Source organism: Manis pentadactyla, chromosome 2, assembly GCF_030020395.1.
Source record: "Manis pentadactyla isolate mManPen7 chromosome 2, mManPen7.hap1, whole genome shotgun sequence".
Classification (NCBI taxonomy): domain Eukaryota; kingdom Metazoa; phylum Chordata; class Mammalia; order Pholidota; family Manidae; genus Manis; species Manis pentadactyla.
Genome location: NC_080020.1, coordinates 163866172 through 163881336, shown reverse-complemented (window position 1 = coordinate 163881336; position 15165 = coordinate 163866172). Strand labels below are relative to the sequence as shown.

General features: G+C 41.8%; 1 protein-coding gene across 1 annotated transcript in view; it reads left to right on the top strand.

Annotated features, from left to right (window-relative positions):
• DNAH6 (dynein axonemal heavy chain 6) overlaps positions 1–15165 on the top strand; it is a 265012-nt gene that overhangs the window by 139503 nt on the left and 110344 nt on the right. Inside the window, exons 40-45 of the mRNA XM_036931141.2 lie at positions 1098–1255; positions 2629–2760; positions 6453–6624; positions 9017–9163; positions 9709–9782; positions 11856–12010. Coding sequence (XP_036787036.2) covers positions 1098–1255; positions 2629–2760; positions 6453–6624; positions 9017–9163; positions 9709–9782; positions 11856–12010 — 838 coding nt within the window. The remainder of the gene's footprint in view (positions 1–1097; positions 1256–2628; positions 2761–6452; positions 6625–9016; positions 9164–9708; positions 9783–11855; positions 12011–15165) is intronic.

The window sequence follows — 15165 nt, the reverse complement described above, 5'->3', positions numbered from 1 at the left end:
CTTCCAGGAGCAGACCCTGAGGAACTCCCAAAAGGGTTATACATGGGTCAAGCACTGGCCTCCCATTGAAAGGCTCCCAATTTGGGAATCAGGGTCTCTGCTCCCATTCAGTCCCACCCCCAAGCAGTACATCCTGCAGCCCTTAATCCTGGGGCGCACTTGCCCAGCCACAGCCTCCTGGGTGGAGTACTAGCCAGAGCTCAAGCTCAGCTGCCTCCCACGCTATCCGTCGAATAGGTGCTGCTCTGCCAAGCTGGGTGGATAACAACTGCTTCACTGACCCCTCTCTGCTCCCCTTTTCCTGCTCTGGTAGGCACAGAGCAATGGGTGTCAGTCTTCCTGGTGGGAAACACAAGTCTTTATAAATGATTCTCTTAAACACCCCCCAACACCACCCCCGATCCCGCTACTCGGCCTCTGGAGGCTGGAGGGTGGAGTGGGGCACTGGGTTCACCTCGGTTACCTTGGAATTGTTGAGCATGATATGCAAATGGGTGGAATCACCTCCTGTGCTGAAACTGTTCTTTTCTCTGTTACTACTTTTTTTCCCAAAGACTGTGTGTATTGATTTTCCTAAGGTAAATATGGCATGTGGAGCTCAACTGTACTAGATGTCCCTTTGATGTAATTAGGATGCCTTCGCATATCCAGCCCTGTTTTCCCTGTGGAGGGTGGTAAATGGCCCTTATGTAGGATGATGTTGGGGTTCTCTTTCCTACTGTGAAGAGGCAATGACTTTCCTCACCCCGTGCCGAGGCCACACAGTTGGTGAGGGCAGTGGGAGTGGCTGGGATTGAAAAAGGGTGAAACCTAACCGGAGCACTGGCCTGGTTCTGCTCCTCTGAGAGGGAGGCTGAGGGGCCACTTGACAAGGTGGGCACCTGGCTGGTCCGCGTCTCCGTGCAGGCCCTGGATGGGGCCGGGGGAGGCCTCTCCTCCACCAAGCAGGACTCTGCTGGGACCTCCTCACTCATAAAAGAAGAACTGAGCTCATGACCTACAGGTGTTTGTTGAGTCCAAAGCCTTACCTAAGCTTTGTCTTATGTTTCCTAATGGAAAATCATAATGCTTGCATTAAATTCATTTGCTTTCCCCAGGAGCACCAGGAAACAAACGAGTTGTGATTTTTGTTGATGATTTAAACATGCCCCGACTGGATCGCTATGGCTCTCAGCCTCCAATTGAATTACTTCGGCAATATCAAGACTTTGGTGGATTTTATGATAGAAATAAACTCTTTTGGAAAGACATACAGGTTATTTTATGTTTTAAATTACTTTGCATATTTAAATTTAAACATGAAGGAAAGGTAGTATATTTGTTTTCTAGGGCTGCCATAACAAAGTACCACAGACTGGGAGACTTAAACAGAAATTTATTTTCTCACAGTTCTGGAGGCTGAAGTCCAAGATCAAGATGTCGTTAGCATCCATCCCTTCCGAGACCTCTCGCCCTGTATCTTCTCATGATCTTCCCTCTGAATCCATCTGTGTTCAAATCTCCTTTTCTTATAAATCTTATACCCATCATATTGCATTAGAATCCACCTAATGATCTCATTTTAACTTAATTAACACTTTAAAGCCCCTATCTCCAAATATCTCACTCTGAGATACTAGGGGTCATGGCTTCAACATTTGATTGGCAGGTGAGGAGAAGGACACAATTTAGCCCACAACATCAGCTTCAGTGTTTCTCATGTGTAATTCAGTTCCCCCAATCTATACTGAATTCTTGCCATGCTTGATTCAGAGGATTCATAGATGAGTGAGACAGGCCCCACCTCCATTAGGACATGTATTCATAACACAGGCTGACGAGTGAAGAGACAAGAAGGAGGGCTGGAGTGGGCACTGGGGGAGGATGAGAGAAGCCTTCCCAGAAGAGGGGATGTGAAAGAAGATTTTGCAGACAGAACATGGTAAGGCAAGGAAAGTGTGGAACACCACAGTGGTGTGGAACGTGGGCCCCAGAGTGGCGGCAGATGCCGAGATTGGCCTGGGGGCCATGACACCATGCTGAGGAGTGTGCTTTACCTTCTAAGTGATGGGGAGCCTGTGAAGGAAATGTTATGGAAAGATCCCCGTGGCTGTAGGGGATGGGTAGGCTACAGGAGACAAGACCAGAGCAACGGCAATATCAGCTTTGATCAGTTGACATGTTATGCCCAAGGCTTGTGGGAACCCACCCCTGTATTTTCCTAGGAGCAAGGGTTCCGTGTGCGTTAATTCAGTGTCCCTGGTAATTTTATAGAACACAAAACTACCACAAATCCGAGAACCAACTATACTTGATATTTGCTGAATGAATGTATTTTAACCTGAGATCCATATTCCTACATATTTTAAGATTTAATTTTTACATAGGTATATTTATACAAAGTAGATGCATTAGCTGAGAGACCCTGAGCTATTTACTTAACCTTCCAGGACCTTGATTTTCTCATCGACCAAATGGGGGTGACAGTAGAGTCTCCTGAGGTGGTTCTGAGGGTTGAGTCGGATAGTGTGTGGGAAAACATAATGCAATCTCAGCTGCTCTGAAAATGTTGGTTCTGATCCCACCATTGGGGTGGGCAGACCTCATCTTTCTTCGCTGGGTGACCCAGGTAGATTTCTCCCCGCACAGGATGTAACGATTGTATCAGCGTGTGCACCTCCAGGTGGTGGCCGCAACCCTGTGACCCCCCGCTTCATCCGACACTTCAGCATGCTGTGCCTCCCCATGCCCTCAGAGCACAGTTTGAAGCAGATTTTTCAGGTGAGTGTGGATTTAAGCTTAAGCAAGGGAAGAAAAGAAAATCTATTTGTTCCAAAACTCCCACAATCAAAACAGTCTCTGGTGTTTCTAGGGAGCCCATCCACCCCTTTCCTGAGTAGAACCAGGTGAACACAGGGGCATCTGGGAAGTGGCTGATGGGCATTTGTGTCCCTGCCTCCTGCGTTTGTGGTGTCAGAGAGAGTTTTAGGAATGCAGAAAGATATCAAAATACAGCCCCACCTTTAAGGAAGGCTGTAACCTTGGCCCTGGCTTCTTAGCACTCTGCACACAGTTCTCAGCAGATCTTCTCCACTAGCCAGCCCCCTGCCTCCATGCTCATCTCATACCTGACCACTGGCTCTGTATGTCTACTTGCCCACCAAACACAGCTGCTGATACCCCACTGAGCTCAAGCTCACCACCCCTAACCCTGCATTCAGTGCCTCTGCTGTCTCTACCACCTCCACTAAACAACCCCCCATTTTATCGTCCACCTGTGTGAACTTCCCTATGGGGCTGCTTCCTCATCCTTTAAGTAGGGAAAATAGCTGCACCGGCCTTGTACATGCTCAGCAGAAGTGGTCAATGACTGTGAGACACTGTATTGAAAGGGATGATGGGAGCACGTGAAGCATTGTGACTAGAGTGAGGCTGCCTAGAAAGAGGGACTGTGAGCTGACTTCCAGAGGACAGGAACTGACAGAACCTCAACCAGAAGGACCCTGAGTGCATGCCATCCCAGAGGCAAGAGATGACAATGTGGGCATACAGGTAGAATAAGACGGGTGACTTGTCTGGAGAAGCTGACTTCAGTGGAAATCACCCAGGACCCAGATGGCCAGTGATGCAGGCATTAAATGAGCCTCTGCAGCTGCCAGCATCGGCCTCTCCTTCTAACGGGGCCCTTTTAGAGAAAAGTCAGGAGCAGAGCCAGTACGTACAGCCTTTAACACATGGAAAGTGGGGTTTTCATCCTGAAATAGCTTACATCCATGGGAAATTGTTTTTAGGAAATTTGAGGTAGCTTCATTAAATTGTTTAAGAGTAAATGCCAAAATGATACATGAGGGCCACTACATTTTGGCAGACTTACAGAGAATACTTTAGAATATGAAAGGATGGGAGGTCCTCCTCTGTAGTTAAGCACTGAAGGATAAAACAAAACATGAAGTGGGTAACAGGGACCAGCACAGACAGCAGAGGACTTTTTTAAATTTCTGCTCTGCCTTTTGTTGAGAACCTTTATGTATATATTTTGAAGTTTGAAATGAGTGACTCCCAACCATGCTATTCTGATGCGCTTTTTGATGTGATCAGTGGTGAGGGGTGTCCCAAGTAATTTATGCCTGATAATAAAGTAGTAAATTCACAAGTTATTTCATATTTTAATAAGTCAAAACAAATTCAAGTTTATCCCCCCAGAGATGTCATTCTTAATCATTCCAAAATGCTTATGTGGCTGGGAAGGGAAAGATGGAGTCTGGGGGGCTCCTGGAAATGAAATGGTCCTCGACCCTCAGCCTCCTCCATCCGCCACGGAATGGTCATGGCCCCAGGAACGCATCACTCCCAGGAACATCAACCAGCTGCACATCACAGTCAAAGAGAGGCAGGAGCCAAAGAAATGGCAGGGCTTGGGTTACGCATGGTTACAGGTGACTCACCTTTGAACCACAATTCATACACATCTCAGGGTTCACTCACTAGAAATTTACATGCCAAAAATGTACATCACTATACACTCTAAGGGTAAACTAAACAGCACATTAAATTGATAATGTAGCTAAATTAGATATTTCTGATTAGAAAGATATAATAGCAGTAACTAAAAACCATAATCAACTCCATAAAATATTAATAATGTCAAAGCATACTTCCCCAAAATTGTGGGGATCTGACTATCCTGTGTGCATATTCTTAGTAGAAGCTGTTTGGAGTTGTCAAACATGTTGTGTAGGCCTTATCTTTAAATAGAATACCAAACTATGGTCCTCAATAAACTGTAATGACATGCTAATTTTAATTTATGATTGTCAGTTTAGTCACCCTTAATTTATTCATTAAAGAAATATTTGTTGAGCGCCGACTATGTGCCACACATCAGCTTATCATTTTAAACAGACCAAATGCCATCCCTGTCCTCATGGAGCTCCCACCATGGATACAGGTGATAAACAAATGAATAAATTAATATAGATGATAAATATAGATACTAAATATATAACTTAATATTTGTGTAATGAATAAACAGACTGGAATTAGATAGATAGATAGATAGATAGATAGATAGATAGATAGATAGATAGATGATAGATAATATGTATAGCAAAATTTTTATTTTCTACATATTGGGGTGGTCCTACTCAAAATGTGGGTCATATGAAAAGTGTTAAACTCATGTTGGGGCCCAGGGACCCAAAGAGGTAGATAATCCTCATAAGCTGCTATTACTGATATTCAACAGGAAGCTCATTAAAAACAAATACTTCAATTTATTTCAAATTATCTCATATGTGTGCCTCAAATCTAAAATCACAAGGACTGACTTGCAAGCACTGATATATGTTCTGGTGACTTCTCCCTTGCACAACTTCAAGGTCAATGTTGGTGAGAATTTATCTATTTAAAAATCTGTAATGATTTTCCCAAGGAACTAGGGATAGAGTATTAGCTAACAAATATATCCTTTCAGAGTCTGGCAAGTTTTATATGAGATCAGCAAGCCATAAGAGAGACCAATGGGACACTTACTATAGACTCGGTAGTCAGGGGAGGCCTTTCTGAAGAGATCATGGATAACCTGAATCACCAAGGATAAGAAAGTCCCTGCCAAGCAGAGAGCCATGTGCGGGCAGGTAGTGGGAGAAGGAGTGGCCCGTGCAAAGACTGAGGGAGGGGAGACCATGGGTGTGAAGGCCACAGTGGCTGGGACCCACTGCGCAATGCGGGGAGAGAGCAAGGTGAGGGGGCTGGCCGGAGCAGAGCAGAGACTGATGGGGGGGTGGTGCCAGATCTGCATGAATAAAGGGAACAGAAGGGAAATAAGAGTTGATGGGGAGGCCAGCGAGAGAAGGAGGGAATGAAGCCCAGATTTAAAAGAGTGAGGACTGGAATGGGGTGATGTCAGGGGAAACAAGGGGATGCAGACCGATTGAAGAAATGTATTCAAGATTGATTGTGGCGACAGAGAATGGGAGGTGTCAAAACAGACTTCCAAACTCCTGATCGAGTGCAAGGTGGGCCATATACTGAGGTGGAGAATCTCAAGGGTGGGGGAGTTCCTAGTTACAACTAAGTCACACTTTCAAACACATATGAAGGTGAAGGTCTATGGAAGTGTTGGTCACTCAACCATAAAAATCAGAGAGGACTGCAGCCCATTTCCAGATGAGTCTGGGCGCTCCGTGAAGACCAGCTGGACCCACAGCCAGCAGAAATCTAAATTGCCTGGAGAGTAAGGTTATGGTAAGCTCAGTGGTCAGATATGAATGCTGCTCAGACACCAACAGTCACAGAAGACAGGAGCCAGCCTAGAATGAGAACGTATTGTGAAATGAATTGAAGAGTTTTGATACCCAGAGGTCCTTGCACTGGAATTTCTGGCTTTCTAGTTATTAATAGAAAGAGTATCATCAGATCTAGAGTATTTGAAAGATTAAAGTCTTACCCTCTCATATTGTTTTTGGTTCTAGGCTATCTTAAATGGCTTCCTGAATGACTTCCCACCAGCTGTAAAACAAACCGCATCAAACATTGTAGAAGCCTCAATTGAGATTTATAACAGAATGAGTGTCGATCTTCTGCCAACACCAGCCAAGTCCCATTATGTCTTTAACTTGAGGGATTTATCCAAATGTGTGCAAGGTAATATGTGGAACCCTCATTCTCTGACCTGCACCCTCCCTTCATTTCCATTCACCCCCAAGTCTCTGAGGAGAATTGTAGGTACAGGGGTGTCTGTAACTTGCTTGGAAATCCCATTATATGTCCCTGTTCAAGTCACCCCCCACCTCCACCCCAGGCTGACTACTTCACTGCTTCAGTATCCCCTCCCATTTCTCACCCTCAGCTGATGACCTATCTTTATTTTACTGAAAAAATAGGAGCATTTGGACCAGAACTGCCTCATCTCCCAAATCTCCCAGACAATTTGCTCTGCTTTCCTTCCTGCTGCAGTGGCTGAATTGTCCCCATTCCTGTCAAGGGCCAATACTCCCTCTGACACTGACTCCCATCCCCCTGGGCTATGCAAGGATTTTGCCCTTATAATTCCCACTTCTCTTCTGCATCATCAATACTGCCTTTTCTATTGAATCATTCCTAATAGCATAAAACCTGCTATCCTACCTCCCGTCTTTAAGAAGATTCTCTTTTTCAGTCCCTATCTCCCTGCTACTACCTCCCCATTTTTTTAGGTCTTCCTAGAAAGTTCTTTAAAGAGTGGTCTCTCCCTGCCATCTCCTTACTTGCTCCAGTTCCTCTTTAATAATCAAGCTTTTATACTTGGCACTGAACTGAACTGCTCCTTCCCAGCTCACCTCTGTGTCTCAGCAAATCCACTGGTCAGTTCTCAGTCTGTACCTTAGCCTTTCAGCAGCCACCTTCACCCCAAAACCCTACCCTCTCTGATATTCCAGGGCACATGCTCTCCTAGGTTCCCTCCTCTCTCCTTGGGTGCTTTAGCTCAGTCTCTTCTGTTGACTATCCCTCTTCTTCCTTACCTAAAAATGTTGGGTGCTCTAGGCCTCCATCTGCAGTCCTTTTTTACCTGCACATGCTCCCTAGGTTATCTCTCAGTTATATGGCGTTCACTGCCATCTCTCCAGAGAGGATGCTTGAGTGTCTACCTCAAGATTTCCCTCTTTTCTAAGTGTCCGGTTTGTATACCCAACTCCCTTCTCCCTAACTTGCTTAGACATCCATTTGGACTTCTTAAACTTGGCATGTCTGAAACGGAGTTTTTGCTTCTTCCTTCCCCCTAGCCACATATACCCCTGCCCCAGTTAAGGGAACTACCATTAGATGCTCTGCCAATAAACCTGAGAGGCATCCTTGATTGTCCTCATTCCTTGATGATTTGTATTCCACCCATCACCAATGCTGCTGGCTTTATCTTCAAAATATATCCCAAATCTAACTCACTTCTCACCACTCCACCCACTATCAGTCTAGCCCAAACTACCATCATTTCTCATCAGGATTTCTAACATTGAGAGTCTTCTCTCTCTTTCTTTCTCTCCCTGCTCTCCTGCCTCCAGGCTGCCCACTTACCCCACCCTAAATCCAGCTCTGCCCCCGACACTGCACCAGAGGTGTCGCCTATTCAGATCCTGTAGAGGCTGCTTCCCCATCACCTGCCATGGGACTGAGGCTCTGTGTGGTCTGGACCCAGCAGCCTCCCTGCCTGCATTGCCTACCACTTGCTGGTGCCATCTCCTTGCTGCTCCTGAAATAGGGCCTGCCTAGGGACCTTTATACTTCCCTGGTGAAACATAAATACACTTTTACACCTAATTCCAGTGTAGGCAGGACAGGGGTGGCAGACACACCTCTAAGCAGTTCTCCCACAGCAGCTGGGCATCCCATTAATTCAAGTCAATTCTGACACTGTCGACCCGGAGACAGCATCAGATCCCACAGGGTAAAGGTTCAGTCCTGCAGGACTGCCATGCCCCACCCCAATGTTTAACCTGCGCTTCTGACCTACTGGCATAGATTGAAGGTTCCCACAACCACCTCCTCAAATTGACAGAGCAGCTCACAGAACTCAAGGAAACACTTCACTCACTAAATTACTGGTAGAAGCCAGAAGGACCGAGGGCATGTGGTGAGGACTGAACTTTAGGGAAGAATGAGAGAGGGAATCGGTGTTTTGAAAACAATGTAAAGGTTGGGGGAGAGACGAGTTGCTAGATGAATATATATGGATATTACAGAGATGCAAAACTCTTCACTTAACATGTTGCAACCCAGTGTAATAACGAGATGAACATTGCTTATACTGTGAAGTCTGACCACTTCACATCCTCATTTAAAGAAACATCAAAAACAAGAAAAAAGTTATTGCCAGATAATGTGTCCCAGTTTTACTTTCAAAAATGAAGTCTCCATGATTCTATGTGGCTATCCACTGGGGAAGGACACATTTCTGGTAGTATGAAGATAACATTGGACTTAAGGATTTCTAGTTAATTAAACTATTACTAGATATTCTACAAATGTAGAATTTTCCTTTTTTCCTTTTCTTAAAAAACAGGTATCCTCCAGTGTGATCCAGGAACAATGAGAGAAGAAATACAGATATTTAGACTCTTTTGCCACGAATGTCAGAGAGTCTTCCATGACCGTTTGATTAATAATGAAGATAAGCACTACTTCCATGCTATTTTGACAGAAATGGCCAGTAAATATTAATCTTTATTTAGCTGTTTTGTTTGTTTGTTTTTAGTAGAAAAGCAATTTGGTTTCTACAAAGAAAAAATTAAAATGGGTTTATATAAGATAAAGGAAAATTAATTTTAGTCATCTGTGAGTAAAAGTTTTCCTCTCCAATGATTCAAATATACAAAAGCATATGAAATGCTATGAAAATCATTTTATTGAAATTCAGAAGGATTAATATTTTTAATTCAGTCTAAAATTTTAAGGAAAGGAGAGAAAATAGGAGAAACAATATTTTGACTGATAAGAAACCAGGATATTTATAAAGTACTTATTAAGTATGTATTCAATATCTTATTTAATAAAATGTTCATTATTATTGTTATTATTACATACTCTTAGTCTGAAATCTGGGAAATTATCAACCAGACTAAAATGGTATGGTGTTCACAGGACTTTCTCTTAGTTTCATTTATACCTTCTAAGTAACAGCTGATATTAATCTTATTAAAATACTGCATTCAAGTTCATCACTACATTAAAAAATTAATTTTGTTTTCTGAATAGATAAGCATTTTGGAATTACAATTGGCCTGGAATATTTTTTGACTAAGCCCATCATATTTGGAGATTTCATTAAGGCAAGCATATTGTATTAACTTGGCTATGTTTGAAGATTATTATAAAATATTTACTTACTATTTTCTGGTTCAGGTTCATATTCTAGTAAAACTTTGCATCTGTGAAGATGAAATACCTAGACCAGGGATCAGCAAACTATGGCCCATAGACCAAATCTGCCCATTGCTCATTTTTGTAAATAGAGTTCTATAGAAACACAGCCACACCCATTTGACTGTATACTATTTATATGGTTGCCTTCACATTACAAGGCAGAGTGGAATAGTAGCAACAGAGACTATATGGCCTGCAGAGGCTGAAATATTTACTATCTGGCTCTTTTGAGAAAAAGATTGCTGACTCCTGATCTAATCACATTCGTTTTTGTAATAGTTTGAGTAAGAGATCCATCAGGTATTTGAGTGGGAAGGAAGCAGAGAGGTTCAGTCAGTTAACTCAGGACTGGAATCCCCCTCACTGTATCTATGTGTCTTGCTGGTGGGTTTCAGCCCCCAGCGAGTTCACTATGGATTCATTGAGACTGAGGAATAACAATGGAACATTCTTGGGGTGAAAGGGTTAATTACCTGGCTTGTTTTGCTGGCAATAGTTTGAGCTCTAGAATCACCTCTGCATCCAGCAGTCTGGAGGCCTGTGATCCTCCTTCATCTCAGCCTCCACCCAGAGCACTGAGCAGAGCTCTTTATATAGTGACTCAGTTAATAATAGCTTATTGCCTAGGGTGTGGAGCATTAGCCTAGCAGCAGGCCATTTACATCATCAAGTAGTTTAGGGTCAGGTGATGATCCTGGCCATAGGAATTTCCATGTTCCCCACACTATGCAGCTGCTCAGCCTCTGTGCAGATGCTTCCAGTAACAGGAAACTAGTCAGCCGTGCTGCCCTCTTCATTTCAGGGTAGCTCTAGTTAGTAGCAAAATTTTCCTTATATGTCACTCCTCAAGTCTGTCCCCCCAGTAACATCTACACACAAGCCCTAATTTTACCCTCTAGGACTACCTCCAGTAAGTCTAACACCCTAACTAAGTTGGCAGATAACCACCTTGTTTTACCAAGTTAACTCTCGTTTGAGTACAGCATTCCCAGTACCTCCAAGAGGGCAGGGGCCATGTCTGTTTGTCCACCCTGAATCCCCAGCTTCTTGCACAGAGCTAGGTATATAGCAGGGTCTCAGTCCATGAAGGTTAAACAAATGAATGAACATGTCTTTACATTATATGTATGCAATGTCTCACCACCCTGGTAACTCCTGACAAACAATAAAGATAATTTATTTGTAGGAAATACAGCTATTTAAGTGTATTTTAAAAACAAAGTCGAAAATTTGTTTTCAGGTGGTGATTATATTTCCACCTGCTATTTTGACAGAAATGGCCAGTAAATATTAATCTTTATTTAGCTGTTTTGTTTGTTTGTTTTTAGTAGAAAACATACTAGTTTCTAGTGATGTTTTTATCAAACAGGGAAATAAAGCAGAGGCCAAAGAGCTGGACTCTTCTTTCATTGCCTGTATGTATTTTAGTCAATGGTTCCAAATGAAAATGTCCCTGGGCAATTGCTTCTGCAAAGAAAAGACAACATCAGTAGATCCCAACAGGAACTCAGTTCCCTATAGTATACACTAAATTTCATTCTCAATGATTAATTAGATGACTATTGTATAAAAACACATAGTTCTGACACGATTTTTCATAACCCTAACAACCTGCCAGGGCATAACTTTCAACCCATTTAGCTTTTCTGATGTCAACAACCTAAGAAAAAAGTTTGAAACCATAGTAAGATATAGTAAGACAAATTGAAAACCTGTTTCCGAGCTCTGAAATTTTATTGCAAAGATTACTGAAATTCCAATGTACCACTTGACATTAAATGAAGTGGGTTTTCATTTATCTATGATGATCTGAGTTTCTTAGTGTCATTTCCTTGGTTTTAAAGCCTTACTAGCATATATAAGCAAATAAACATTAACATAGATAAAATAATATTCCTTCCTAAGGTTATGTATGTTTTATATATATTTCCATATTAGAATTTATACAACTTGGTTTCTCTCCCATAAATCATCTGTAGTTTGGAGCAGATAAGATTGATCGGATTTATGATGACATGCCTGATATGGAGAAAATCGCAAATGTCCTACAGGACTATCTTGATGATTATAATCTTATAAATCCCAAAGAAGTAAAGTTGGTGTTCTTCCAGGATGCCATAGAACATGTTTCAAGGTAAAGTACTATAAGGTGCCCAATAATGCATTGATCTAATTTCTTTTGTATTAAAAAGTAAGGATTAAGTTGTATAAAGCACTTTAAATAGAATAATAAATGGACAAAAGTCTACTAGAAAATCTTGCTATAATTTAAAAGTTCTTTTTTGCTATATTTTAAATATATGACAAAGACTTTCTGTGGAATCCCAGGAGTTATTGTTTTTGCTAAATATTAAGATTGTTTTTGTTTGTTATATGTCCTGTCTCATTACAAAAAGGATTTAAGTAGTTCACAGAGACACACATACAGGCTAACAAGGCTGATTACATGCATGCCTAAAGAAAGAAAGAGTTCAAGATTACAGCAAAACTAGTTGAATCCAAGGATTGTAGATTACATTTGCTTATGAGTCTGACTCTTACCCATTGCAAGTATCCTTTGAGGGACATATAGGTACCCTGACACATGTGTAGGTATGTTCTTGGGACACACACCACTTCAAGGGTGAGGCAAAATCTGCTCCCTGTGGCACTGGCATCCAGTTCCATCCTGTAGAGCAGTAATAACAATGGCACTCAGTGTGACTACCAAAGCATGATGTGGAGTATCACAATTACCAGTGGTAACACCTCTCTGTGGCTCAGTATCATAATCTTTCTATGATTAAGGCTCAGAGAATGTTCCAGTGGTCTGGTGCTACATAATAAACCCCTGCAACACTTAGTGGCTTCCTTTTTCATTATCACTTCCACTTCCCAGCAGTTCTCTCCTGTGGACGATGTCTCTCTCTGGCCTAGCTGCACTGGAGTGCCTGGGCCTTTTAAAACTTGTCTGTTAAGGCTCGTGCCTGGAGAGAGAGCCAAGCAGAAGCCAAGTGGCCCTTCACAACTTAGCCTTCGAAATCACATAGCATCACCTCTCCCATACTCTGTTATTCAAAGGAATCATACAGGCATACCCTGGTTCACTAGAAGGAGTCAGGGACCCTATCTCTTGATTGGCCAAGGAATAAGACCAGAAACATTACTGCAGCCATTTCTGGAAAACACTGTGTGCCAGAGAGATTAGGTGAATTGTCTGAAGTCTTCTAGCTAGTGAGTGGTAGGCTGGGATGGCATTTCTCTTTTTTATTAAAGTATCACTGATACACAATCTTATATTGGTTTCAAATGTACAACACAGTGAGTGGTTCAACAGTTACCCATGTTATTGAATCCTCACCCCTCTAGTGCAGCTACTATCTATTAACATAGGAAGATGTTACAGAATCATGGACTGTATCGTCTACACTGTACTACCGATGGATCCACTCTTTTGTAACAGCCCTCTAAATATCTGAAAATCATTACCAGGCTCCTCTTAGCTTTAGCTTCTCCAGGCACATCTATTTCACTATTGCCTGTTAGAGATTATTTCCCACCTTTAACACACTGAGCACTTTATAATTCTTCAATGTTCAAACTTAAAATATGATGCCCGGATCTGATATTCTGTGGGATAAGCAGTGTGAAATGTGTGTGAGGACAGGACTTCCTATAGTCTGCTACCGTAGCAAATTTTTAATCACTACTTTTCCCTTGTCAACTACACTTCAGTGTTGGACATTGAATTGTCATGACTGACAATTAAATCCCCAGGATTTCTTTCTATAAACCATAAACAATCAATTCTTTCACCTTTCCTATACTTCTGCTGTTCAATTAAATCTAATTCAAGAATGTATGTTCATCTCAGCTTGAGTGTTGTAACATAAAATAGTTTGTCATTGGGTTTTCAAAATACTACTTGCTTCCCATCTGTCCCCCTGCCAACATACCCACATGCTATCTCCTAACAACTTTTATTCCCATAGTTTGGGCAGATCCTAAACCTGAAAAGAAAAAAATAATGGCAGTACTTTGGTCTGAGAAACTTCCTGGAGAACAGACCAGATGATAGGCAAAGTCAGCTTAATTGTATTTATAATCTTTCTTACTTTTGTGAAAGAGAATCACCAGGCTACTCAAGGTTTGTTTAAAATATTGCAGGAGGAAATTAAAACCGTTCATAGAATGAGGGAGATTTGTTTTTCAGATACACAAAGGACTGCCATGTGAATAACAATGTAGATGTGTTGTCTTTTTTTCTAGAGAGGATCAATAGTTAAGAATTAAAGAATGTGATTTCTACTTGTTAGAAGTAAGAGCTTTCAAACACCTACTACTGATTAGCAACAGAAAGAGCTTCATTATGAACATGAGTTACGGGACAAAACACAGGGTATTAAATATTCAGTAAATCAGCAGATACAACTTTTCTATTTGTCGATGACATTCTAGGGTTTTTTTTTTCCCCATAGGGTAAGTGGATAAAAGTCTTCCCAACTCAGGGAAAACTTACTTCAGAGTCTGTGCTTTCAAATGGCAATTTGCCCAATGCAGTTTGTATTCATTACATGCCCCAGAGTTATCACCACACTGCAAGGACGGTAGAAGGGATCTCTCTATTAAAATAGAGGCCACTAATTAGAAGAGCCGTCTCCTGTCCACGGCAGTAAAGAAATGTAACTTTGGAGGATTCATAATGGAGGGAGTTTTCTATCCAGGGATATGTAAGTTGACAGAAAAAATAACACTGGGAAGCAGAATGGACAAGTCATTAATTTCCAATAATCTCAGTTGAAAATAATCAAATTACTAGAATGTACATGAAAGGAAAGAGTAACAAATAAAATGCAAGATTTTTTAAATATTCTGTATTTCATCTGTTGTAGAACACTTGTGCATTATGGGGATAAATAACAAAACTCTATTGTGTTCCCCTTCAGCCATTGATTTTATACTTACATACATACTGAAGAGAAATAAGCAAACAGGAGACCTGACGTCTCCTTTCTTAGATGTGTTCTGTGATAGAGACAAAGCAATAGAAATGGGGAGGAGATGGCAAAGAATCCCAGGGAAGGAGCCAACAAACTTCTTTTGTAAAGGGCCAGACAGTAAATGTTTTAGGTTCAGTGGGCCTCACAATCCCTGTCACAACTACTCAACTCTGCCACTATAACACAAAAGCAGCCATGTTCCATAAGTTAGGAATGAGCATGGCTGTGTTTCAGTAAAACTTTATTATGGACACTAATATTAGAATGTCATATGATTGTCACATATCATAAAATATTACTCTTTTTTGAA